Source organism: Mollisia scopiformis, assembly GCF_001500285.1.
Source record: "Mollisia scopiformis unplaced genomic scaffold LY89scaffold_28, whole genome shotgun sequence".
Taxonomy (NCBI): Eukaryota; Fungi; Ascomycota; class Leotiomycetes; order Helotiales; family Mollisiaceae; genus Mollisia; species Mollisia scopiformis.
In genome coordinates this window covers 310,654-334,930 of record NW_017263608.1, presented here as the reverse complement: position 1 = coordinate 334,930, position 24,277 = coordinate 310,654, and the positions used below count along the sequence as shown (strand labels likewise).

General features: G+C 47.5%; 11 protein-coding genes across 11 annotated transcripts; 6 read left to right on the top strand and 5 right to left on the bottom strand.

Moving 5' to 3' along the window:
* Positions 1-674: 674 nt before the first annotated feature.
* On the top strand, positions 675-1,638 carry LY89DRAFT_740729 (uncharacterized protein; the record flags this gene model as incomplete). Its single annotated transcript, XM_018220622.1, has 2 exons — positions 675-741; positions 824-1,638. The coding sequence occupies 2 exons, from the start codon at positions 675-677 to the stop codon at positions 1,636-1,638; spliced, it is 882 nt and encodes a 293-aa protein (XP_018064005.1).
* Positions 1,639-2,405: 767 nt separating this feature from the next.
* LY89DRAFT_675817 (uncharacterized protein) lies at positions 2,406-4,231 on the top strand (the record flags this gene model as incomplete). Its single annotated transcript, XM_018213539.1, has 3 exons — positions 2,406-3,067; positions 3,131-4,068; positions 4,116-4,231. The coding sequence occupies 3 exons, from the start codon at positions 2,406-2,408 to the stop codon at positions 4,229-4,231; spliced, it is 1,716 nt and encodes a 571-aa protein (XP_018064004.1).
* A 1,094-nt stretch (positions 4,232-5,325) lies between these two features.
* Positions 5,326-6,190, top strand: LY89DRAFT_701184 (uncharacterized protein; the record flags this gene model as incomplete). The annotated part of the gene is made up of 2 exons (XM_018217177.1): positions 5,326-5,663; positions 5,821-6,190. 2 exons carry the CDS (start codon positions 5,326-5,328, stop codon positions 6,188-6,190), a joined length of 708 nt encoding a protein of 235 aa, XP_018064003.1.
* Positions 6,191-6,786: 596 nt separating this feature from the next.
* LY89DRAFT_724077 (uncharacterized protein) lies at positions 6,787-8,424 on the top strand. Its single transcript, XM_018218869.1, has 2 exons — positions 6,787-7,408; positions 7,467-8,424. Exons 1-2 carry the CDS (start codon positions 6,915-6,917, stop codon positions 8,332-8,334), a joined length of 1,362 nt encoding a protein of 453 aa, XP_018064002.1. The 5' UTR covers positions 6,787-6,914; the 3' UTR covers positions 8,335-8,424.
* Positions 8,425-8,920: 496 nt separating this feature from the next.
* On the top strand, positions 8,921-10,887 carry LY89DRAFT_690101 (uncharacterized protein). Its single transcript, XM_018216032.1, has one exon. It carries the CDS (start codon positions 9,127-9,129, stop codon positions 10,684-10,686), a length of 1,560 nt encoding a protein of 519 aa, XP_018064001.1. The 5' UTR covers positions 8,921-9,126; the 3' UTR covers positions 10,687-10,887.
* Positions 10,800-12,884, bottom strand: LY89DRAFT_690100 (uncharacterized protein). The gene is made up of 2 exons (XM_018216031.1): positions 11,279-12,884; positions 10,800-11,227 (listed from the first exon to the last, which is right to left on the bottom strand). Exons 1-2 carry the CDS (start codon positions 12,449-12,451, stop codon positions 10,823-10,825), a joined length of 1,578 nt encoding a protein of 525 aa, XP_018064000.1. The 5' UTR covers positions 12,452-12,884; the 3' UTR covers positions 10,800-10,822.
* Positions 12,885-13,142: 258 nt separating this feature from the next.
* LY89DRAFT_627847 (glycosyltransferase family 2 protein) lies at positions 13,143-15,691 on the top strand. The gene is made up of 2 exons (XM_018211160.1): positions 13,143-13,812; positions 13,863-15,691. Exons 1-2 carry the CDS (start codon positions 13,411-13,413, stop codon positions 15,216-15,218), a joined length of 1,758 nt encoding a protein of 585 aa, XP_018063999.1. The 5' UTR covers positions 13,143-13,410; the 3' UTR covers positions 15,219-15,691.
* An 80-nt stretch (positions 15,692-15,771) lies between these two features.
* LY89DRAFT_690098 (uncharacterized protein) lies at positions 15,772-16,351 on the bottom strand. Its single transcript, XM_018216030.1, has one exon. The coding sequence runs from the start codon at positions 16,259-16,261 to the stop codon at positions 15,878-15,880; it is 384 nt and encodes a 127-aa protein (XP_018063998.1). The 5' UTR covers positions 16,262-16,351; the 3' UTR covers positions 15,772-15,877.
* Positions 16,352-18,791: 2,440 nt separating this feature from the next.
* LY89DRAFT_787927 (uncharacterized protein) lies at positions 18,792-19,673 on the bottom strand (the record flags this gene model as incomplete). The annotated part of the gene is made up of 1 exon (XM_018223120.1): positions 18,792-19,673. The coding sequence occupies one exon, from the start codon at positions 19,671-19,673 to the stop codon at positions 18,792-18,794; it is 882 nt and encodes a 293-aa protein (XP_018063997.1).
* Positions 19,674-20,293: 620 nt separating this feature from the next.
* On the bottom strand, positions 20,294-20,945 carry LY89DRAFT_787926 (AhpC-TSA-domain-containing protein; the record flags this gene model as incomplete). Its single annotated transcript, XM_018223119.1, has 1 exon — positions 20,294-20,945. One exon carries the CDS (start codon positions 20,943-20,945, stop codon positions 20,295-20,297), a length of 651 nt encoding a protein of 216 aa, XP_018063996.1.
* Positions 20,946-21,987: 1,042 nt separating this feature from the next.
* On the bottom strand, positions 21,988-23,842 carry LY89DRAFT_274893 (uncharacterized protein). Its single transcript, XM_018206399.1, has 2 exons — positions 22,458-23,842; positions 21,988-22,379 (listed from the first exon to the last, which is right to left on the bottom strand). The coding sequence occupies exon 1, from the start codon at positions 23,658-23,660 to the stop codon at positions 22,467-22,469; it is 1,194 nt and encodes a 397-aa protein (XP_018063995.1). The 5' UTR covers positions 23,661-23,842; the 3' UTR covers positions 21,988-22,379; positions 22,458-22,466.
* Positions 23,843-24,277: the final 435 nt, after the last annotated feature.

Here is a 24,277-nt window from a genome sequence, read left to right as displayed (position 1 = left end):
CTTCAACAAACATTCTCAGCGTCAAAAATTGCCATGTTTCAAGTGAAACCAATTGATGACTTACCTAGGCTTAATGTTATTATCGTATCAAGCAATGCTCATTCATCTTCCTCGTCCGCGGAGTAGCCCCTTTAGTCAAGGTCCTTAACTCCTTGAGGGCTTCCATACACAAAAGATTCTTGCTTAGCCTTAAACATGACCAATGTCATGTAGCAAGTGCTAAAGAGAGCATCAAATTTGTTGCTCCGTTGCTTGAAATACGAAACCAATAGAATCGGGAACGAAACCTTTCTCATCGCGGTATCACGTGCACACGAGAGGGTCCATACCACAATTCGGTGCGCTCAAAGGACAATAGCTATCATAAGCTCGGAGTTCTTTGCTCCCACGGTATCTGCTCCTTGTACTATATGACAAAATGATTTGGAGACAGGTTAGTAGGTCCCAGTGAGGTCGCTTAGTTACTCACTTGTGCTTGTGTAGATTCTTCGCAACCTTTAAGTGCTTCAAGAGTGCTTTTTAAGTACTTAACAAAGATTAGAAAGTTTGCTGACTTAGCACTAGGGCTATTCCGGAGATTTGAGGCGCGGTGAGAGCCACCTATAAAACAATATGAAGAAGTACTTCCCTCCTCCCTCACTCTCCAAGATAACAAATCCGAACTAAGACTCGCAATGTCATCCTGTGCAGCATGCAGCAAGGCAGAATCAGATTTAGTCAGATTACTGAGCTGCGCTCGATGTAAGACAGCTAGATATTGCAGTTCGTGTTCCATCCCTGAAGTGCCTTGACTTCAAGCTCCCAGCTGACCTCGTCATCATAGGCACAGAATGTCAAGCTACCCACTGGCCCATGCACAGAAGCGAATGCAAAGCGCCAAACTACCTTCTGAGGATCTCCCTCTTTCCCTCAGAGATACAAAATCCCTCTGTCACAAAAACGCTCTCCTGCCCTTCCTCCGCTACATTCTCTGGCCTGCATGAGGCGATACAGACTGCCTTTGGCTGGGCCGGCACGTACACTTACGACTTCAAGATCAAAGACCCGAATGCAGAACCAGAGCCGGAGTTCGATCTCACGACATACATGGCACGCCGCATGGCGCAAGATTCGGCCCGAAACAGTGGACGTGCTGTACCCGACTCCGGTCCTCGACAGAACTTTCCCCGAATCATTGAAGAAGCTCCCTATGGTCCGGGCCGTCCTTTAGGCGGGAAGGGAGTTGACCATATGCAGAACCAAGATCGAGTGCATAGTCAGACTCCGGAGGTGAAGAGTCATAAGATCAAGCTGGGCAAAGTGTTCGAGAACAAGGAGTACGAAGAAGCAGTTATTGAGTATGAGTATGATTTTGGAGATTGCTGGGAGCATGACATTGAGATCGTAGGGAGAGTTCTGGCCACCACCAAGTTTGTGTGCACTGAAGGAGAGGGGCATGGTGTTCTGGAGGATATAGGAAATATTAGGGGGTGGTTGAATCTGAAAGAAGCGTTCAAGGTTATACACCCTACAAAGGATCAGAAGGAAAAGATGAAATGGGCTAAGAGTGGTGCGAGCAATGCTGATCCGGAAGGTTTGGGTAACGGCAGGGATCGTTTCTGGGACAAGGACGACATCAATGAGATGCTCAGTCACTGAAATCCAGTCAAAGTCGATATACAATAGTAATGGTAATGAATCATGGTGCCTGACTCTAAACACCGATATGACGGAATAAAAAAAGAAGAGCCTGGAAACCCCTTTCGTGTCAACTGTTGCAAAATTAGAGCACTAGGCCAGAGCCGAGGCTGCTATTGGACCTTCCGTCAATACGGGTGAGTGTCTGCCAATACTATTAAGAAGCTGCTAATTTGGTTGCACTCAGCGGAGCTGAGACGTGCGGTTTTGATGAGGACAAGCTCGAGCTGAGATATCATCAAACGGGCTAACCGAGCATCGAACAACGACAAATTGTTTCCACTTCGGACATGGCCCTGCTTCAAAGTTCTTCTCGATGACTAGTGCCAACATACATAAATCTATTTTGAGCATGGCTTTTTTGTTTCTCTCTTCGAGCAAGGTTTCAGGGGTCTTGGGACAAAGTCGCCGACGACATAGCACGTTACAGGCTCTCGAGATTCGATGAGACAACACCAAGCACCTCGTCAAGGTGACGACAATATTGGCAAAAAAACTGTTTAGACTTGATTTTGAATTATCCCTTGTATGTTTCGTCATGTTCTATGTTCTTTATGTTCTCTATTTCGTTTTCCCGTGCTGCTGAAAACCTAGACTGCTCATGCTCATGTATAAGTCTCAGCGACACCTTCATCTTGGAGGTCGGAAAATCAATTATTCAGAACCTCATTGCCGGCACACCTTTCATCATACAGTCCGCTCAAAGTTTTATTCGCAATCCGAACATCATGTTCATCCCTCAGTCATCCCGTGGGCGTGGAGCAATACCGATTCCAATACATTCCATCCGTGCGACCGGAGACACTCGATCAAGGAGGCAGGAATTTCCTCCTTTAACACCCGATAAAATCCAGGCTTCCGATAACGAGCTAGATTTGATGGTCTTGGATCCCGCATGGCTGGAGCAGTACCCAAGTCACAAACACGAGGATGTGTTCTTCCGCTCAATCCTCCCTAGACTCGTGCAGCGTGTTGCCGAATGCACCCCACAATGGAAGTTCACAACTGAGCCTCTTACTCTTCCGGCCAACTCGTGGACAAGGGCATTCCATGAAAAGAGCTTCGATGCCGAGAAAGCATTCGCAGAATACAACGAGTCTCGCGTTAGTCACCTTGCTTCACTGCATGAATACATGATTCTCGAACGAGCGAAAGTCATGTGCGAACGGCTTTGGGCACAATGCAGGGAATTTTTTCTCCTTGGTCTTGCATTCCATTCCATGGGTCCCATGGGTGACAGTAAGGAGATGAAGCTCGACATGGCAGCTTCAGAATACAAGTCTTGCGGCGAAGCAATGCACGCAATCCGGCTAGCCAAGGATCAAAGCATCTACTCCCAGGAATTTGTTAAATTGTGTGAAGAGCAAATCTCGAGTTCCTCCAACTTCTGGTGAGTCAGGCTCGATCATGGACATGTTGAACCCCAGCACTCACGGCAAGCTAACATCATCAGGTCTGGACTTTATTCAGAGAATACCGAGCCTTCTTACGCCACCGGCAACTTCTCAAACCCAGAGGACACTATCGTTGAACACGTCCAAAAATGGACAAAAGTATTTGTAGCTGCAACTAACGAATATCGAACCAAACGACACATTGACCAATGGGTAAACACTTCATGCTTTGGTAGATGGAATCAAATTACTGCTCTTGGTATAAAACAAGGAAAAATGAAGGACTGGCCTGGCAAAGAGGTAATGACTAATGTCTGGAGTACATATCGAGACGGCCCATTGGACACAGCCGTCAGCTACAGTGACCCAAAAGCTGTTGGGTGGGTTATCCTCAGCACAAATGTTCGATCGCTCTGTTCCCGTGCTGGATCAACCGAGATCGTCTGCGATCCCATTCAAAACATCGCGAATCTAAGGCAGCAAATTGGAAGAGAAATGGTTTACGCAGCAGGTTTACAACATAAGATCGAAGAGATGGAGGAAGAGAAACGTTTGCAGCAACGCATTATTGCAACGCTTTCCTTTCGATATCTTATTGAGTCGCTATCAAGCTACCAATACCCGCAGATGAGCGGTACCGATAGCTGGCTGAGCTTCTGGGCCGAGGCTTGGAATGCTTCACTTATTGCCGACCAGCTGAAGGTTAGAACACATCCATTGAGATCCCTGCGAAATAGCTGCCACGGAGACCAGAAACGCTTAAACAAAATCGATGAATGTGCAAAGGGACTATACAGCAGCCTGAGTACTTACATTCATCGCTATTGTCATGATCAAGTGTCTTTGCCTGATGATCAATGGGATCCAATCAAGTCTGATATTTTCAAGGCATTGAAACCCAAGGATGGGCTCTGCAGAGATGTCAACTGGGAGACAGAAAGCGAAAACTTCTTCCCTTCATCGGAAATAGCTCTGGCGGAAGTTGTGGCCGATAATAGTAAGAAGCCATGCTACTCTCTGTATTACGATGCTAACATTATCAAGCCACGTCTGATACCGAGTCTACGCATACAAATGATACGGACCCAGTGTTATCTCTTGCTGGAGAGCCAGATCAGCATGGTATACCAGAGCGTACCAGTGTCAACAACCGATGCTGAAAGCATCGGAGCGCGAATGGAACGATGGGATGGCTGCTCTTTCTAGTCAGTGGTACTTGTGGAACGAGATGCAATCAACGTGCTGGATCACGTTGATGGCTTGAACTCCGTTGCTGATTTACTGATGACGCGTTCAAACCGACTTTGCCATAGGCACTGCCACAAAATTTAACAACCTGCAACAAATTTGAAACATCTGGCAAGCCGCTTGCTATTATCAATACTACTTCAATCCTAAAAACGACTATGCCTAGAACTCTGAAAAGCATATGGGTCCAACAGACATGAAGCAAATGGGAAGTCTTGCTCGGAGCGCACGAGTGCGAAGCTCCTTGACACTCGACTTCTAGTTCTCTTTCTGATGTGGGACCACTTTATCTTTAGGTGAGATGCTATGGTTGGGGCACAAAGTCATGAATTAAGTTATCTCGCTGCTTTCTTTCTTTGTTTTTGGTCTAGAGTTGGACAGCATGTTACTCTGCCATAGCAGCTTGAAGTGATCTGGCACGAGTGTGCGCCATCTAATCCTGCAAGTATGGTGCAATGCCATCGAGTTCTCCTCTGAGATGTAACAGGCAAGCCGTCGATACTATCAAAATACAAGCTCTTGTCCGATAAAGATGCATTGCCGTTTGTAGCCGACTCAATCGAGCTCATAGCGAATGCAATGCACAATCCGAAGTGGACCTATTACTTCCAAAGCCGCCGATCCGAGATATGCATTTCTGCTGTCCCAATAATTGCGCGGGTGTAACCGCAGCAGGGCCTTTACGGCAGACGGGGATATAGATTAGCTAGCAATACGGAATCATTCCTACCTATCAGCCGGCTGCCGAAATGCATCTGCAGCATGCCAAGCGCTTGCATGCATCAGATTTCTGCAAGTTCACGAACCCCTCACTTAATCACGAACCCCCACCTTCTTTCCTCTCATTGCCTCTGAGCTCTCAAATGAAGATGCGAGATTCCAAAATTCAGGGTTGAAATTCGAATCCATAGTTCTTGGGTACCTACGCTAATGCGCTTTAGCCTGACGTGTCAACTTTCTCTGCAACCTGGTATCGATATACACGCTGCAAGTAAGCCTCACAACCATGTCTCCGCTACCGACTCGCATATTAGCTGGAGTCACCATTCCAGATACACCACTCATTACCAATGCTCTCGAATACACCAGAGCACACTCTACCGATTTTGCCTTTAATCATGTCCAACGATCCATGCTCTTTGGTTTCATCATGGCATCTAAAATTCCTAGCCTTGCCGATCGCGATATCGAGGTTCATGCCATTGGAGCCCTGATGCATGATATTGGATGGGATCCAACTGGTGAATTGGTCTCGAAAGATAAACGATTTGAGGTTGATGGTGCTGATGCTGCGAGGAACTTTTTGCAAAGGGAAGCACCGGATTGGGATAAGCATAGATTGCAGTAAGAAGGTCCAAATCTCTTTGTGCTTTTCCTTCTATCTTGTTCGTCATCGAGATCTAGCTGCTTATTGTCTCTGCTATTGACTCCTTATTCTCGCATCCATCTCCTACCGTTAGGGTGCAATGAGGCAGAACATGCTGACTCCTACACCTCAAAGGCTAGTCTGGGACGCAATCGCCCTCCACACAACAGGCACTATCGTATTCCACAAAGAACCCGAAGTTCAAGCCGTAGCCTACGGGATCTGGGCCGATTTCCAGGGACCGGACCGTATACAGAATAACCTCTTGACATGGGACGAATACAACACCGTGGTAGCCGAGCTCCCTCGCCTCAACCTTATGAAAGGTCTGAAGGGTCTGATGTGTCATTTTTGCGAGACTAAACCTGCTACTACGCTTGATAACACGGTGGGTGAGTGGGGTGATAAGTTTGTGGAGGGTTACGATAGGAAGGGGAAGTTGACTTGTGACCTGTTGCTCACTTGCGATTTGGATGGGAAGACGTTGTTGGAAGATCCTTACTGATGACAGAGCTCTCTTCAGTATGACAGTATCATATGAGAGGTTGTTTGGGAAGCTGGGATGATTGCATTATGATAACATTCGTTTGATTCCGCAAGACGGGCTGGTATCAAACGAAGCATTTCGGCAGCGCTGTCCAAATTTCATGGGTTCATAATCAATTCTAAGTAATTGAAGAATGCTGGAAGATAGAGATTCTTCTTCACTATGAGTGTTCGTCGTCATCTTGTTTGCAGTTTGTCTCCATTTTCCGTTTATACCGCGTTTGAGGATCGCGGGAGATTTTCAGGCGGGAGCTCGAGGTCTTGATCGGAGCATATATTTTTATTGCGGGATTTGTTTACGTCTTGTGCAACTGCCCTGAGTAGCTTGTTTGCGTGAGCGTTCTATGCTGTAGAACCTTTCATGCGTCTACAGAATTGACTCAGTCTTCATTATCGTTGTTTTGAGTCTCGGATCATCTGCGTGGTAGTCATAATGTCTCCGTGCAGCTAGAGCCATAGAGTGGACCTTTTCAAGCTCAGAAGCATAAAGTACAGCTTCATTCCCGCATTATTCTCATCATCACACCTCCTTCGCTCACAGCTCTAGTTGTGTCCTGGTAATCCATTCAAACATCGTGTCGACCCCGTCTACACCGTCCTCCGCAAATTCTGGCACTGCCGCAGAAGGTGCCGCCGACTTCGACAAGAAAGCAGAATTGAAAATCCAACGAGATGCGAAACACATGATAATGCTTGATCCAGCATGGCTGGAAAAGTCCGATGAAGGAGACCGCATGGACTACTTCTTTCGAACTCTGGCTCCCATATATGCTCTTAGAGTTGCCCTACCGATTCCGAAAACGTCGCCCGGTGTATTGGAAATTCCTCACCAGGGTTGGCATAATTTGTTTTTGAAAGCAAACTTCAAGCCAGATCACGTTGAAGAGGAGTATCGGAAGGACATGCTCAAGTTTCTAGTTGATCTGCATGAGTATACTGTCCTCATACATGCAAGAGCCATGCATGAGAAGTTGTGGACAAATTGCTCTGAATTCTTTCTGCTGGCCCTTGCCTTTGACAAGAATGAACACAAGCCTTGGTATGCTGTCAAGCCCCCTCGATCCACGAAACAAAGCGTCGAAGCCGCGATAGATTCTGGCGAGAAAGAAGACAGCATCGATCCCGCAATTGTACAAGCGTGCCGAAAGGAGTTGGAGACTATGGATGAGAAATTTAGGTACATATTCCAGCTCAGCTATTTATTTTCTGATAGAGATACTGATTCAGATTTCTAGTGGATTGGTTGATCATGCAAAGTCCGTTCCCCAAGCGCTTCGATATCAGGATCCCGACACGTTCCGCAAGATGAAAATGGAATACGTAATAAGGCAAAAGGAGCTGAATGGAGAAAAGTGTGACTACAGCCGTTGGGATGCAATGATAACTCTAGCGACTCGCCCAGAAGACAGCGTATTCGAGGACCAGCAGATGGTCAAAGAGAGCATCTGGAGAATGTACAGAGAAGGGCCTCTTGAAGTGAGCAACAGGCCATACGATCTTCCAAACGCTTCGAAATGGCTCCAACTTTCAATCAACATCCGAGCCTTCTGTCTGCATGCAGGCTGTTCTGATGTTGGGAGCGATCCGTTGGAAAACGTTCAAAATCTGCGAACTTATGTCTCAACTCAGAAACTCTTCCAAACCATGGACCTCTACGACAAAATCTATGAACTGGAAACTGACAACAGGGAAAAGGAAAATATAATTGTTTGCCTCTCATTCCGGCATCTGATTGAAAAGTACATTAGCGATGTCAAGAATTCCAAAGGGATTGAGATCAAAGACTCAAGCACAAGGTGGGAAAAGGTGTGGACGGAAATCTGGAACAAAGCTCCAGCACAGGACGCAGCTCACCCAATGCGCAAGTTATTGGAGAACAACCCAGATCCTCGAGACAGAAATGATATCAAGAAACTTGGTGACAACTTATATCACAGCTTAAGTGGTGAAATCCACAAGTATCACGAGGGAAAGGTAGAGCTCAAGGCGTACAAGGGTAGTACTTTGGGACGTGAGATGCTGGCCGCCTTAACACCAGGAGCTGGAATCAACATAAAGCTGGACTGGAAGGAAGCAAGAGGAGAACTAGGCTACAAAAAGTAGCAAAAAGGAGAGGTTCCGGGGGCTTGCTTAAACCTAAGCTATGTTCATGTTTTGCTCTCTCATAGACGGTGGTGATTTGAAAGGAAGATGTACTGATTTAGTTGATAATGTAACTGGACTGCGGAATCATAGTAGACCATGTTGGAACGTCTTTTGCTTCGATTGAAAAGAAGTGGCAAACAAAATGAACAACTTGTGCCACACAATCTGCACCTCACTGGAGAAGCTTAAAATCTTAGCCCCCGATCTTCAGGGCCAAATGCCTATTTTAATCCACCGCCCGCTCCGCTAAATCATCACTAAGCGACTCCCCTGAAAACTCTAACCTCTCGCCACAGATACGGAGGCTGAGTTTCTCCCCTCCAGAAGCATGTTTGCTCACCGCCGCTCGTCTTACTTCTCGTTTCCCAGCAAGGAAGAACCTTCACGCCGAGCCCTCGTATTGACGTTATCGTTCTTTGGCTCGTCCGTATGACCCTTAATCTTGCACAACCCTGGGTATCCCGAGCCCAGCAAATTGGCCGACGGATGCCTGGCCTGCCTCGCGGATTACAGGGTATGGCTTCGCCACTGAACCCCCCTAAATCTTGGCGGGCTCGGCAATTTTATGTTCCCTGCCATCAGGAAAATGTGCCCCGCTATGATAGCCTTGCTGATCTCCTGAATAATGTCGATGTTCTGACTGCATACCATACCTTTTCGTCCTATTTCACATACTGTCGTTTCCCAAGTTTTATATCTTCACCTTCGTTTCATTCTTCTATTCATTAATCTTCGATTTTGGGAGGAAAGATGGGTGTCCGTGATCTCGTACCACGGCACACGAGGGGATACTTATGGATTGCGTTTCTCGTGGGAGTATTCATGTTCATGGCCATGAGCGAAAATGGGATTTTTTCAACTGATTCTGTATTACCGAATCCTGTTCTGATTGCGAAGGCGAATCAGTCACCGTTGGAAGTACGACCTAGCGATTTTAAGATGCCGAAAGCTCAATCTTCAACATCGACTCCAACTTCGTTAGGAGGTGCTTCACAAACTCCAATATCACACACCTCAGAACCAGCAACGAAGAGTACTCCAGTACCAACAAAAGAGCATCCAAAGACTGAAGAGCTATCCTTCAACGGCCTCTCCCCCAACGACATAGCCATCCTCGTCAAAACCGGCGCAACCTCCATCTGGCGCCGTATGCCAGCCCACATGTCCACCACGCTCTCCAACCCCCTCCTCACCCCCAACATAATCTACTACTCCGACTCCTCCGATAACCTAAACGGCTCCCCGGTCCTCGACGTCCTCGCCAACGTCTCCGCGGCCCTTAAAGCCACCCCAGATTTCGCCCTCTACACCAAAGCCGCCGAGATCGCGGACCAGAACCTGTATCTCGAGTCCGGGTCCATGGAAGGTGACTTCTACCTCCCGGGCGGCTGGCGGCTGGACAAGTATAAATTCGTGCCGATGTTTCAGCACGTAGCTGCGTACATGCCCGGCAAGAAATGGTACGTCTATATGGAGGACGATAATTATTTTTTCTGGGAGAATCTGTTTTCGTGGTTGGGGACGCTGGATCATACGGCGCCGCTGTTGGTCGGATCACCGGCTTTCCGGCTCGGCGAGGATTTTGCGCATGGTGGGTCGGGGTTTGCGGTTTCGGGGAAGGCGTTGGAGGTTTCTTTTGGGAGTGATAAGGGGTTAGCGGGTCAATTTGAGGAATATGCGAAGGAGCAGTGTTGTGGTGATCAGGTGCTCTCGCATGTTCTGCATTCGAAAGGTGTAGAGCGGTATAAGGAGCTGGATGGTGGGGGATGGGCGGGGTTGCAGAGTTTGCCGCATTGGAGGATTGGGTTTGGGACGTGGAATTGGTGTAGTCCGATTATGAATGTGCATAAAGTGCACCAGAGAGATATTTCGCGGCTCTGGGTGTTCGAGAGGGAGTTCAAGGAGGGAGGTGGCAAGAGATTGAGGTATAGGGATGTTTTTGAGGGGATGGCGAAGGCGGGAATGCAGATGGAGAGCAGGAGTGAGTGGGACAATTATGCAGCGGCGAAGACGTTTGCTTCTTCTTCCGATCCAGATGTCAATGCGGGTGTGAATGGAGGGAGTGAGGGAAGCAAGATTTCGGCAGGAGAAATGGCGAAGAAACCGTGGTATAGTAAGGAGGCGTGCAAGAAAGCTTGTGTAGAGTGGGAGCAGTGCTTGACTTGGAAGTACGCAGATGATAACTGTGCGTTGGATCATACGGCTGCGATGGGGCAGAAGATTGATGCTGGGATCAGGATGGAGAGTGGGTGGATGATTGAGAGGATCAAGAAGTTGGAGAAGACGGAGTGTGAAGCGTTGACCTTTTGATAGGACGAAAGATTTGAGTTTTGGCTTGCATTTGAGCGGGATAATTGGGTCGCACATATTGGAGTTTGGTAAAATCATGAATACCTGGCATGATTACATATCTATACATAGATGTTGGGAATAGTACATTGAAAGTCTATGGATCTTTCACAACCTTACAAGTTTCCTTCAATAACACGTCATCAATGCGCTCCAGTATCCAGCCACTCGTAATTACCGTCTTCGCCTCCCAATGAGGCTGTGGATCTGGCTCCCTACCCAACTTCACCACCGTATCCATTCCACATTTTTCATTAGCAGAATCATGACGCCAACCCATGCAGTTGGGTATAGCGAGACATGCTTTTCGACATGCCTCAGCGGAGGATGGTGCTGCTTCGAGAACTGCATGGTCGATAGAATTCAGATCTTCCTCAACAGGATCAGTGGCATTACTGCCAAAGACGTATCTTGATGCAAAATTATCCCAATTCGTCAATTTCGGCTTGGTGAGATACGGAGCAATAAGTTCCATATACACATCTCTAAAGATCACAGGACGCTATTAACCACATTAGCAACTGGCTCTTCATTTCATAAAAGGTAGACTTACACCAGCATCCAATGCCCTTCGTTTCCTTTCCAGCTCCGACAATTGGAGAATATCCCTCTGATGCAAATGATGAAAAGTAAAGACAGGTGCACACCAAGACCAATCATCAAAGCCCGTTTTCCACGGCGGTTCTGGACGGAAAGAGCCAGTTCCATACGTCCCTCTATTGACATAAACTCCATAATCTCTCAACACCTTTCCCAGCATGATGTCGCCACAACAAGATTGCGAGGTTTCATTTCCATATTTCTCCAGATCAGGAATATTGTCACCAGAGAAAACAGCGCTCATAAGAGACCGCGAGAACACAAGTCCCGAACCGCCTTGAGCGAACGTGTTGTTTCCTTCTCCGGAATAGGCTCCGTAATAAGATGGTTCATCGTCCGGTTCCAGTGTGGAGAGGTAAGAAAGAACGTTATCCCAGAAAATGAACGTATCATCCTCGATGTAGATGTACCATTTCAAATTAGGCCAATTCCTTTGAGCATGTGCAAGCATTGGGAGGAATTTATACTTGTCCAATAACCAACCTGGCTGATTACCAGCTGTGGCATCAGGTGGTTCGTCGCCTGGTAATCGAGCATGCTCCCGGTAGGTGTTGAGGTGAGAAGGCGACTGTTGGTCCTGATATGCAGCGTAGGCTGAGGGGTCGAATTTCTGGATGATGGAAGAGGAGTTGGTCAGGACGTCGATAGCGGAAATTGTGCTGGAAAGTTGTTCCGGAAGGTCGGAATAGATCACGCTGTGGGGTATGCGTCCGTTGGAGAGGGTAGTGGTGAGATGGAGGGGCATGCGGCGCCAGATAGTGCTAGCGCCCGTTTTGAAGATGAGGAGCACATCTTCTGGTGCTCCTGCTCCCTTGTGCGCCTGTTGAGGTGCGGAGTGAGTCGATGTTGGTGTTGGTACGACTTCCAACGCCGAAGTTGTGGGTTGAGATGATACAGGATCTGTGTGAATGGCAGTTGACGAAGTGTCCGATAATTTCAACGATGAAGTTTGCTCATCCGGTACGGCATGCTGACCGGCATCCTTCGAAGGTGGGGTGATTTGGTGCCTCCCTTCATCTCCATCTCGCTCAACCAGGAGGCCGAAGAAATCGTAGTAGTACAAAGCCACCAGAATCAAAATCAAGCCGGTCAAGAAAACTCCCCTCGACCTCCTGGGCGAGGACATTTGCAAGAATGAACTCTCTTTGCTCATGAGTCGTCACTCTTCACCACATATCCTTTTTCATCGTTAGATACATCGTTGGCACAAAAGAGTCTTGCATAGGGGCGTACTATTAAACATTGCCACGGGTAAAACGCAGTTTCTAGGTAGTCCCGGCAAAGATCTCGTGCTAAAGGCGACCGTTTGGTTGGGAGCCCGCCGTTGATGAAATTGACATCAAATTGCAGGGAGGTCAGGAAGCAGAGCCGGGAATGGCGGCCGGGGCTTATTCAGGGGCTGACGCTAGGAAAATTCGAGATGCGGCACAGCAGATCAAGCAGTCATCCGAATTCTCGTACTTCAGTATATATAGAACCGAATCCACAAAACAGCAGTCATAAAAATGCATCTGCCCTTGAGCAAATATTTTGTCTGCTCATGACTGCAGGAAAGGCACAGTATGAGATGTTTAACCAAGGCAAGACTCCTCACCGAGTGTAGTACCAAGATAAAATACGAGGTAGAATTTAGCTTTGCAAAATGCTTAGTAAAATGCTGCAAGGTTCGTCTAGTGTTCACCGAGATCCAGGATTAGCATACTCGCTACCCAGTTCCGGGCAAGTCTCTCCCTAAGCACAGCCCATCGAATCCCCCTGTAACTTTAATTTTACGCCGCCGTGCCACATCGCGCCTTTCCGCTTCTTCTCAACATCGAGAAATTTCCTCGTCTCATGCAAGGCAGCAAACGGTCATTTCTCTCGTACGGCGTTATTCTACCAGCTAAGGCTAGGCTTCTCAAGTGGAACCCAATCGGAGTTTGAGATGCGGGACGGTTTCTCAGCCTTGGAAGTCGTGGTACAGTAGTCGTTTATAAGAATCTCCGAGCCCGTACTACGTCGGTGGGTGATACTTGAAATATTTTCCATCTCACAGTCGTTCGTTCGTTCACTTTGTGTCGTTGTCACTCGTTTGTTTTGTGCAAGATGGCTATTCTTCCATCTCGTCCTTCGTGGACTCATCAGTTCCTGAATGCGGTGTTGTGCGTGGTGACTTTTACGATTATCTTTCTATATTTCCGCAGATATGTGGCGGCGTTCCCGATTACACTTGAGAGTATATGGCAGATTTCGTTGGCGGAGGTTAATAGACGGAAGAACGTCAAGCGGATTCAGAGGATTACGCCTGTGCTGGATGAGGAGAGTGGGATGGGAGAGAAGAAGTCCGTGGTGAGGCATATGGCATCTGTGGTGGGATACCGGGAAGAGCCGACACTGTTCAAGAAATGCTTGCAGAGCTACCGAGGATCTCCAGGACTGGAGATCGTGTTGGTTGGCATTGATGGAGATCAAGTTGAGGATATGGAAATGGTCCGGATTGCAGGAGAGGTTTGCATTTTCTTCCATTTAGCAAGAGACGCATGCTAATGAAGTCTCAGGTCTTCCCAGAAACCATGGTCAAGATCCATATCGAAGAACCCTACGGCCCCCTCGCAGTCCGCCTCGCCCAATCATACATCGACCGTAAACTGCACGACGAAAAGAGCATGGCAGACAAACAAGACACTCGAATCGACGACGCCAACACTCTTCCTAAAGAACTTCTCGAAGAATCATACAAATATGCCTGCAGAATGGTGTTCGAGAAAGCAGTTGCTACATTAAAGTCTCACAACGTCCTCTCAGTACCCGGTTCTGATCTACGAGCCATCTGTCTATATCAACCACACAAGTGCAAGAAAGACATCATGTTCACAAATATGATCTTCACTCTTGCCCTTGGACAGGCAAACGACATCGAATACCTCTGGACCAGCGACTCCGACACTTGGGTATACCCCGAAACTCTATACCAAGTCATCGGATGCATGTCTGCGGACCCTTTGATAGGAGGAAGTTGCTCTGCCCTCTCAATCCACAATGGACACGAAAGCGTAATTGCCCAACTAGGAGCAGCGGCCTACTGGACCGAACTCGCCATTACGCGTGGTCAAACCGGCGCCGTAGACAGCGTAGATTGTCAACCGGGCCCATGCGCCGCATTCCGTCTCATCGCTCTCGAACCCATCCTTCTGAAATGGTACACGCAAACCAGTATCGGGATCAAGACCGTAGTCAACGAAGACAGACATCTAACCACCAACCTATTGCTCAATGGCTGGAAAGTCACATTCAATACCTCGGCTTTGGCATCTACTGATACACCAACCACTCTCCTGCGCTGGCTATTGCAGCAAATTCGATGGGCGAGAGCAACGCACATCGAGACCTTCCAGTATCCGCAAGTATACTCCATCCACGGACCTATCCTGTTCGTCACCGCCATGCGACGCTTCTACGGCCCTCTTATTATCGGAGTCTTCACCATCCGCTACGTCCTCACTGGGTACACGGTTCACACATACTCCCTCATCGATCTCGTGGGCCGCATCATCCTCTGCACGGGCTATAATTACGCTGTAAACGGGAAGAACGTAAATGGAATCACCTACCTTATCTGCAGTCAGATCTTCTACCAACTCCCGCTTCCAGGCATCATGTTTTGGTCCGTCCTCACAGTTCTAGAAGGTGGCTGGGGAACCAGGATGAGAAGTCAAGGAGAACAGCGGAAGGAAAGATGGGCCGGGCTAGAGAACCTGTGGAGTACGAGCGCGGTGGTGCTTTGGATGGGGTTTGTAGCTGCTGCTATTGCGAGGTTCGTTGCTTGGAGACTGGTGCCGGAGTTTATGGTGCCGTTGATGCTGGTTAGTGCTAGTGCGACGGTGGGTACGTTATATTACAATCTGTTGGCTTGAGTCCTGGTTTCGGTTTGCGAGCATCGATTTCATTGCGTGGCGTTGGGTGGAAAAGCATAGATAGAAGCATGGGATGGGGTATAGACTTGATGACATGGGCTTCTGCCCTCTTGCCGTCAGGCTTTGACACATGTTGATAGAAAGAAATAACGTCAAAAAACTCTCAATTTAAGGATCGATTCGCTTGGCTGCGGGATTTCAGCGGAGTCACTGGTGTATCTCAATAAGTGTTGGTCCTTGGAAGATTAGAAGTTCTACGAGCGTTAGCATTCTAATCTTCTCTAGCGAGTTGCAGATTGTGTATCTATCGGCAAACTTTATTGTGTTTAGTCCTTCGGTGTGCTGGAGCTGCTCTTTTCGCTTGCGCAAATAAACCTGTATGGCTGCAATTGCTCACATCAAGTATGGTCAGGCGGGGTACATCGTCACGGCAGTTTTATGTTCCTCATAAGATTTTGAATACCAATTCTGTTAATTTTGTGGTTAATGAAAGTTGATGTTACAAAATGCTGATGCTATCCCAAAATGCCGCCCCAAATGCTCGCTCCAAACCCAATGCAGAATTCAAATGCAACCCAAAATGCTCAGAACGAATGAATAGTCCCATCCCTTAGTCCATTCTACCACTCCATTCTCCCTTCAGCAGCCAAAGAGCTAACTTATGCGACAGTACAGCTGATGGTGAAGCCGGCTTGCCAGTTCAATGGCTTCTCGGAGAAGGTCTGGAAGTCTTGTGCTGGGTCGGCAATGCTAGCGACGACGGTGTTTGTTGCGGTCTTCAGGACCGTGCAGGCCACATTCTGGAAGTCGGCAGTGAACTCCAAGCTGGTGACGAAGAGAGTTCCGTTAACTTCCAAATCGGTATCGGCGTATGCCTCTCCGAGGACTACGGCTGATCCATCGAGTGGGATCCAGGCGTTGCCGTTTGCTCCTGTGACGACGTTGGAGAATTGGACTTCAACTGTGCTTGCAGATCGGACAGTTGGGGCCGCGGAGACGGCGGCGGTGAGGAAGGAGAGAGCGATGGCGATGGTGGAACGCATTTTGATAATGGTGTTTGTGTTGTTAAGTTTGGCTTGGAAGAGGTGAAGAAAAATTGGTAGTGATGAAGAGAGGTAGTTGTTGTTTGTTGTTCTTGTTGTTGTAGTAGTTGTTGATGCAGAAGAATTATTCAACAGCGAAATCCAAAGTAAATATATAATACTTCTTTCTCTACCTCAATTGCTTAGGATTAGGTGTGAATCTATTTTGGAGTGATAATTTGAGGCGGAGTGCTGATTCCAAAATACCCGAGCCGAGCCGAGCTGGGAGGTCGGCCGATGCGTGCAAATATAAACTTACTGTCAGATGCGCAGCACGCTGAAGGAGGCTCTGTACAAAAAATCTGTCGGATTGCGCTCGCCTAATCGGCCGCGCGCAACAGTTTCTTCAGCGGAAGAGAAGGATCAAGTCACACAGCTAGGAATTAAGTCGCACTCCTCACTTTCTCGTACAACTGTCATACCTCTCGCAATGGTAGCTAAGTTGCAACACCCTAAGAGCTACGACACTGCGAGATTTACAACGCTGTGATAGCTGCACCACTGTGACCGATCCAATATTACCTTCGTACAAGAGGAATATTCCCACTCAGCACGGGAATTTGTTTTCCGGGGACTCTTTTGGAAATTTGCCCCGCCGCATTGCGGACTCGCCTAATTCTTTTCAAAGCTGAACTGGTGATAATAGAGGGCGGCGATACGTGCTTAGAACATATAAGCTGACGACCTGGTTGGTAGGATCGCCGACCACACTTTCAGGCTCAGCAAAGGCGTATTATAGAGGGGTGCGGTGTCGTAGCAATTACGTTTCTTTTTGTCTTCCTATGTGGCTGTTAGCCAATGTTTTCTTTTCGCTTCTATTGCATTGCTCACATGATTATCGCCTTCGTCATTCTTCCTTCGAAGTCGTATTCTGCTCCAAGCAGAGGCGGTTGAGGAAGCTCTCAAGAAGAACAGCAGATCTTCTCATTACGAACCGCGTCTCCGGTGACACTTGATTTTGGTGAGCGGCATGCGCTGGTGTGACGAGAGGGATTAATCCTTTGCAACAGCCTGGACTTCTTAGTGGACGAACGCTAGTCTCCAAAAATGATGTCCACTTCAAAGATGATGTGGGATAGGCAAGCTGGATCGTATAGACAGCCAACTGGAGTTCGAGATCGATAACGCGGCGAGAGGCTATCAGATGCAGAATGATACAAACAATTGAAATGCTCAGGTTTCAGTCGAGTATGAAATATTAAAGTGAAATGGCCCACTTGAGGCTCATAATGAATAAAAAGAACCATATGAAGCAGAGCTCACAAGTTCGTGATCATCATGAGAGCGACATATTCAAATGGAGGAACACCTTCAGAACACAAAGCTTAACCCGAAGCCATGTTACTATGTGGGGCTTCACTTTTATCAATGTCTACCTAGGGAGCGAAACTTCCACCTACTGCACTCTTCAAGCTTGCACCTTGAGCTGTCAACAGCGCAGCAACAAAAACCAATCCTATAATACCTCCCTCTTCCCCGTTCGCGCTTCTTTCAACCTTACTAAGTCCCTTCGCAGCGACTCCTCCAGGCGATCCTCCGTGCGATCCTCCGTACGAATGCATGACAAGCACTGCTTCAGCTCAGGAGATGACCAAGAAGTTCGTCTTCGATGAATGTGACATCGTCGGTAACGGTCAAGCCGTCCGCGTTTGGGGGATCTAAACTTGGAAGAGGACCGGAGGAGGTCGCGTAGCCCATCTTTTCGAGTGCACACGTAAGGTCTTGGTAGTGGGATGGCGAGTGACATTCTCCAGGGACAATGACGACGGCTGGCAGAGTTTTGGTCATTGCGCTACTAGTAGATTGTGTTTTTTGGTCCATTGTACTTGCTCGAAATAAAAGAGAATTCCTGACACATGGAGTCAGCGGAGTTAGCAGAGTCCAGCAACAAATGTTGGATGCGGGGTCGTTTTGTTGGTTGCTGTCTGCTGTGCCACGCCGCTCTCTTTCGTTTCAAGAAAATGATATCTCAATCTACTTGTGCATATGGTTGGCTCCTCGAGCATTAATAAGAATCTACATATTACCAAGCTCCCGGTGAGAGGCTGGCTTCAACATTACTGTTCAGTAGATGTGTATTTATCTGCCATTCCCAGCCTTTTCCCAACCTGCCTAGATTGAATAGTGGTAGTTGGAACCATTTGCTCTATCCAAGAAATGGGGCATTGGGATTTTCGGTTGGTAAGCATGGCTAATACGGCTTGTGCAATGTATGATGTACATTTATATGAACGTAGCTTTATCCTCGTCGCTTAAGTCTTGCAACGTTGGCTACGAACCCAGCATTAGTTATGTTGAATAACATCTGCATCCACCAAAGAACTGCATCTGGAAATCACACGATTATTTCGGGGAACTCCTCCCATCATTGATTAGAGTCAAAGTTTGTAACTTGGAGTCGAAATACAAAATCTGAATATTGTGGAGGCCCTAAACTAAAGCCGGCTCTTTCCTTTATCCTTTGTTCACCAATGGGAACGCGATTCTAATGTCACGTTGCTCTCTCTTCCATTCCAGTACGCATAAGATATTGGCCAAGCAATCCCAAAGGAACAGAAACTAGAGCCAGGACCCACGAGTATTTAAACGGGTAACGCTGGCTGATTTCCTTGATCCATTGATATCGCTCTGACCCAAATCTTTGCTCGATCTCTATTGTATCTGGTATCTGAAAAGCCATGAAAGGTGGAAAACCCACGAGAATCCTCACATAACCTCTGATAGCAGACAACATAAGTTGGTAAAATATGGCCTGGCTTAAGGATCGTCCTCGGCGAGTTTCTTTGCATATCACATAGTCGCCAAAGCGGCAACCAAGATAGGTGAGAATAGCGCCGAAAGCCAGAAGTAACATTCGTGGTTGTTTAATCAGAGATTCTTCATAGAGGCTCTGGGAGAACAGCAACAGTGTTGCATTGATGGTTGCTGATGAGATCACTGGAAGTACGAACGTCCCGGCAGCGTAGAGCTGGTAAAAATCTCTTTCATTCGACCGCCCTCTCTCAACTGAAGGAGGCTTCTCATATCCCAAAGACGTACGCATTGATGATTGTGCTGTACGATACAATCCCGTATAAATGATCATCATATTCAACGACCACATGATGTGGAATGGCGAGAATCCTAGCAAGAGAGTCCATGGCGGTACTGCCAAATGTAGAAGTCCCTTGGTGATCAGCGGCTCAAGAATAGCATATGCCACTGTGGTGATGACAGGATTGACATTGAGCGAGGTTTCAAGTTCGTCATAAGGCACAGTAGGTGTAATGACCCATGGATTAAAACAGCTGGTTAATTCGTTCGACTGACTTATAATGCTAATAAAAGCGCGAAAACAGGCAACAGTTGAGGGTGGTGCCGGATTGTCAAGCATATTCGAAGAATTGTATAAACGTGTAAGGTAGTGGAGAAGTCAAGAGGGAAGAAGCGGGGTGGTGCCGTATTTGTACTTTTCGATGTTGGTTCTTCGTTTAGCAAGTGCTGCGTTGATCCTATTCGCAGCCTATCGCGAATAGACGAAAAAAGCCCACGCTAATAGGATCAACATCGCACTGCCACTACTCGCTGCCAAAGAACCAACATTCAAGATTTCAGCCTCGAGTAGAGTAGAGAGTCTTCCTGCCATGGTCGGGCGCATCATCATGAAGTTGCGGTTTCCATCAGGAACGCTGCTATCAGCATCCATTGACATGTTCATGGGAAATGCACTTTCCTACAATGCATGCGACACGATAAATCAAGAGCATTGGCCTCAATTGGAGCATTCAGAAATAATGATAAATCAGGCACTCGAACAGATACAGATTTCGAAGCAGTGTATTCTCTGAAAAATTGTTCCTCTAACATTCCTACATTGACCAGTGCAAGGGGACTTTGATTACACAGCTCTTCATCAAGCATGTAACCCACCAGGTCAATCTAAATCTCTACTCGGCGTCTGTCTCCAATCCCCGACCTGAAACCCGCATGAAAGGCTTGAAACTCCCATCAGCTCCTAGTTGTCCAAAGCACTGATCCATTCTAGTGCAGTCGTTGGTTCAAGTCGATGAGTAAAGTTAGGATCGATGAACGCATTTCGAACGACGCCACTCTGGTCGACAAGCAGAAAGGCCGGCAGAGGAACAACGTATGTATCATCTCCATTGTGGGCCTTGAGATCAACGTTAACTGCCGAGTAGACTGGTCGCATCTCGTCAGGCTGCGGACAGAGAATACCCAACTTCTTGGCGAATTTGTTTCCTACATCCGTCAAAACTGGGAACTTCAACTCATGCTTCTCGGTCATGGTGAGGGTTTGATCTGGAAGCTCGGGAGAGATAGCGACGAATGTAACTCCCTTGGCTTTGAAAGTATCCAGATGCTGTTGATAAGTCCTCAGAGTGATGTTGCAATAAGGACACCAGTTTCCTCGGTAGAAGGTGACAAGAATGGGGCCATTGGCGAGGAGTTGTTTGCTGTCCACCATGTCCCCACTAGCACCCTGAAGATGGAATTCGGGGAGCTTATCTCCGACCTTAATGGCATCGTCGAGATTGTAAGATGCAATGAAGTCGCTCATAGACTTCTTGACAGGTTCTTTGAGTTCCGCTGGGGCATTGGCATGAAACTCGGCGAACTTTGCGTTCAGCTCAGTAGCAAGACTCATCTTGGCAAGATGTGATGAAGCAGCTTTAGTGAAAAGATGGACTTGAATAGAGGTGATTGGCTGGGCTGAGGTGATATAGGTGAGTGGAATTTTGTCTAAGGAGGATGATGGTGAAGAGAATAGTGGTGAGTAGGCGATGGCTTGATTATTTTTGATGCGAATTGGCATATACCGGCTTCCTTTATATACCTATCTGTCTTCACTGCCGAAGAACTATACGGAGTTAACGCCAACAACTCACCCCGAGAGTGCGAGAATGAGATGGTTTACTGCCCAAAGCACCCTCGTATACGACCAAGGGCAAGCTCAAAAGTCCATACCGAACAACTCGAACACAAAGGAGCTAGATTCAAAGGGTCGCAATTCCAAAGGTTTCCTTGTTTGGAGGTGTTGATCAATTCTTTTTTGAGCGACTCGTCCGAGTTCGGTCGAACTGCCGGTCGAACTCGGAGAATTTATTACTTCTGATAGAAGTTTTCGTTTGATGGTTTCAGAAATGACAACGCAAAGCGAAGTACGCAAGCCAATGTACTTCATACTAATATTAAGTCTAGCTCGGTCTTGTAATCTTGTCCTTTTCAAGTCTTCGCTTGACTGCTGGCGATAAGGTACAGTAACCGAGCCCCTAAACTTAGCGAGCATGTGCCGAAGACCTTCCCCTCATGTCTTGCTCTACGATCGAATAATGTGCGCGTAGGTAGTTCGAATGACTGTAGTAGTATATTTGCATGAATCCTTCTTCTCATAAACAATGCATCGTGGTAAACAGGGGTAGAAACCCGAAGAGGTGAGGAGCCACTTAAATACCGTTCCCATAAGCACGCTGCCTCTCCCAACCTGCTAACTATCTCTCTTCTGCTTAAACCCGCGTCACTACCAAATCAAAATCGTGCCTGCATCACCCCTCCGCCACAAAGCGTTCCAAAAATGGCAGTGGGCTTGCAGAATGCACATTCATATTCAAGATGTTTCACCTGACACAATCGTCTGTTAATCGTCCAAAAATCAGTAGCGTTCATCGTGACTTCGCTTTTTCGCAATGAGATATCTCTCTGTAGGACCTAGTAGCGATACGACATGAGCGCTGTTCAAGAGATGCCGGTTGAAATTTCGGGGGAGGACAGTGGAAATAAGTGTCCCAGTGAGAGGATCGAGATGTCTGGGGAAAGTGCGACGTGTCATCCAGGATTAAGTTATTAAGTGCACATTGGAAAGATGAAAATGGAGTCTCGGAGCTTTGATCTGTGAATACTCAATTGAGATGATATGTTGGGACGGGTTTCGTTTGTGGAGGCCTACCTCATGATCTCGAAGGTATGAGGGCAACACTACGGGCCTATCAAGCATGTTAGCAAAAATTCATATAATTCAATTCAAATCACACGCGAAAAAGAGTCAAATATCAAGGGTACAAAGCAAGCTTCAATTCAGTATCTAAAGGCAACTAGTTAGTGCTACGTTCTGTCAAGTATATGTACAAGAATCGAAGTCTATCAAGAGGTATTCACTCACCTCTCACATTCACCACCTCACTCTCCCCGCTACACCTCTCTTCACCTCAGCCACCGGCACCGTCCCATTGTCAAACTTCGAACACGCTCCAAACCCAACCTTACAAGTGAACGACCCACAGTAGTTTACACCCGTACCACAGTTCCCGAACATGCTGCAGCACAGACCAGCAGGACATCTGCTCTCCTTTCCACACTGTCCGTCTTGGGAGATGGGTAGTGATGCGAAGGGATTGGATGTTCCTGATGGGTTTGAGCGGGGAGCGGTGCCGGGAGTGTGGGTGTGGATTGTGATTGTGGAGGTTGAGTTGGCTATTGGGCGTGCGGTGTGCGTGGGGCGGGTGCTGTTTCTTCCGTGAGTGGAGTTGTGTCCGTTCGGGTGGTGTACGACGAGGTATCCGGTGGATGATCCTGCTGAGTGTGTGGAGGAAGTTGGAATTGGGAAGGGTACTGAGTCGAGGGACTGAGTGGCATTGTCTTTTGCCCCATTTCCGTATCCGTTGACTGGTAAGCATGTTCCGAAGATGGTGTTGACTTCAGACGCCATTGGCACGGTGTGATTCATGGTGTAGTCTGGGCCTGGGTTTGGGAACATGACCTCCTTTGTTGGGTCTCGAGTACAGGAGTTATTCATGTCAGAGACAAAAATATCTGGTCGAGAGGCGAAAGGGGTAGTTGGGAGTGTAGCATTTTCCTGGGCAGGTTTGATAGTGATGGCAGCACAAGACACACACACCTCATTACTACCGAGTGGGAAGTATGAGAATGCCAAGACCGCCGTGCCCGTAGGCGCGTCGACGGGGACGGTGAAGTCTAGTTGCTGTTGGTTGGACGTGCCCACATTTCCTTCGAAAGTATGGATGACCGTGAGAGAGCCGTTGTTGCCAGACATGGAGATCTGGCCGCTGCCGCCAAGTGATTCACCCGTGAGGATGATCCACGCCGCTTCGCCTGCTTCATATGGTGTTACCGGCCATCCATTTCCGTTTGGATCAGTGTACATGTCAGACATGTAGCCTTTGCAGGGAAATTGATCGGCGGTCAGGGCAACTGTGTAGTTGTCCCGCGTAGTATTATCGTTCAAGTAGGCGTTGAAGGTGTAGCGGAGTGGATTTGGGATGCGCATGGTTTGGTATGCCTGAGCCAGTGGTGAGACCATCGCCAGGATGAAGAAGAGCATCGTGTATTTCATGGTGAAAGACATGGTTTTAGTTCTGATTGGGTGTGTTGGAGACGTAGATGAAGTTATCTGAAGCAGGTTGTGCAGGATAAAAAGGATTCGAGTCTGTGTCTTTGGTGTGGTTATGTATGTGAAAATGTGTTATGAAGAATGCAACAGGTGGCTGAGAATAAAATATATGCAACGCTTGGCATCGCTGTTCGAAACGAATATGACTGTTTATGATTGCAGAAAGGGCTAGAACTGTGACTGTTTCAAAGTTTTCAGATCTTGTCATTTTTCTCGGATCAACACTTGGAGTCCGAGTAGTCCTGTAGCCAATGAGACCAATGTGGAACAATTGCTTTGAATGTGTGACAAAGCCAAAGATGCTTGATGAAAGGCTAAAATGAGCTACGTAACAAAGGGGTATTGTGCTCGGCTTTCAAAAGGGGCTTTCAGGGTATTGTTGCATTGTGATCGCCATGGCAGATTCGGTCAGCTACTAGGATTGCCAGTTTTCATCTGTATTGAGCTTCCATTTCGACGAGAAGGCGAAATGGATACAAAGAGCAACAGGACGATCGATAGTAGAAGAAGAGAAAGGTCGAGTACGGTTAATTGTGATGTGAGTATTGAAATACTCTTTGTTCTTTTCGACA

Bases quoted from the DNA above. Each gene is read 5' to 3' on its own strand.
- LY89DRAFT_724077 (XM_018218869.1), top strand. From the start codon at position 6,915: ATGATAATGCTTGATCCAGCATGGCTGGAAAAGTCCGATGAAGGAGAC. The intron at 7,409-7,466 runs GTACATATTCCA...TCAGATTTCTAG, and splicing joins ACTATGGATGAGAAATTTAG to TGGATTGGTTGATCATGCAA.
- LY89DRAFT_690101 (XM_018216032.1), top strand. From the start codon at position 9,127: ATGGGTGTCCGTGATCTCGTACCACGGCACACGAGGGGATACTTATGG.
- LY89DRAFT_690100 (XM_018216031.1), bottom strand. From the start codon at position 12,451: ATGTCCTCGCCCAGGAGGTCGAGGGGAGTTTTCTTGACCGGCTTGATT. The intron at 11,228-11,278 runs GTAAGTCTACCT...TGTGGTTAATAG, and splicing joins GAAGGGCATTGGATGCTGGT to CGTCCTGTGATCTTTAGAGA.
- LY89DRAFT_627847 (XM_018211160.1), top strand. From the start codon at position 13,411: ATGGCTATTCTTCCATCTCGTCCTTCGTGGACTCATCAGTTCCTGAAT. The intron at 13,813-13,862 runs GTTTGCATTTTC...ATGAAGTCTCAG, and splicing joins TGGTCCGGATTGCAGGAGAG to GTCTTCCCAGAAACCATGGT.
- LY89DRAFT_690098 (XM_018216030.1), bottom strand. From the start codon at position 16,261: ATGCGTTCCACCATCGCCATCGCTCTCTCCTTCCTCACCGCCGCCGTC.
- LY89DRAFT_274893 (XM_018206399.1), bottom strand. From the start codon at position 23,660: ATGTCTTTCACCATGAAATACACGATGCTCTTCTTCATCCTGGCGATG.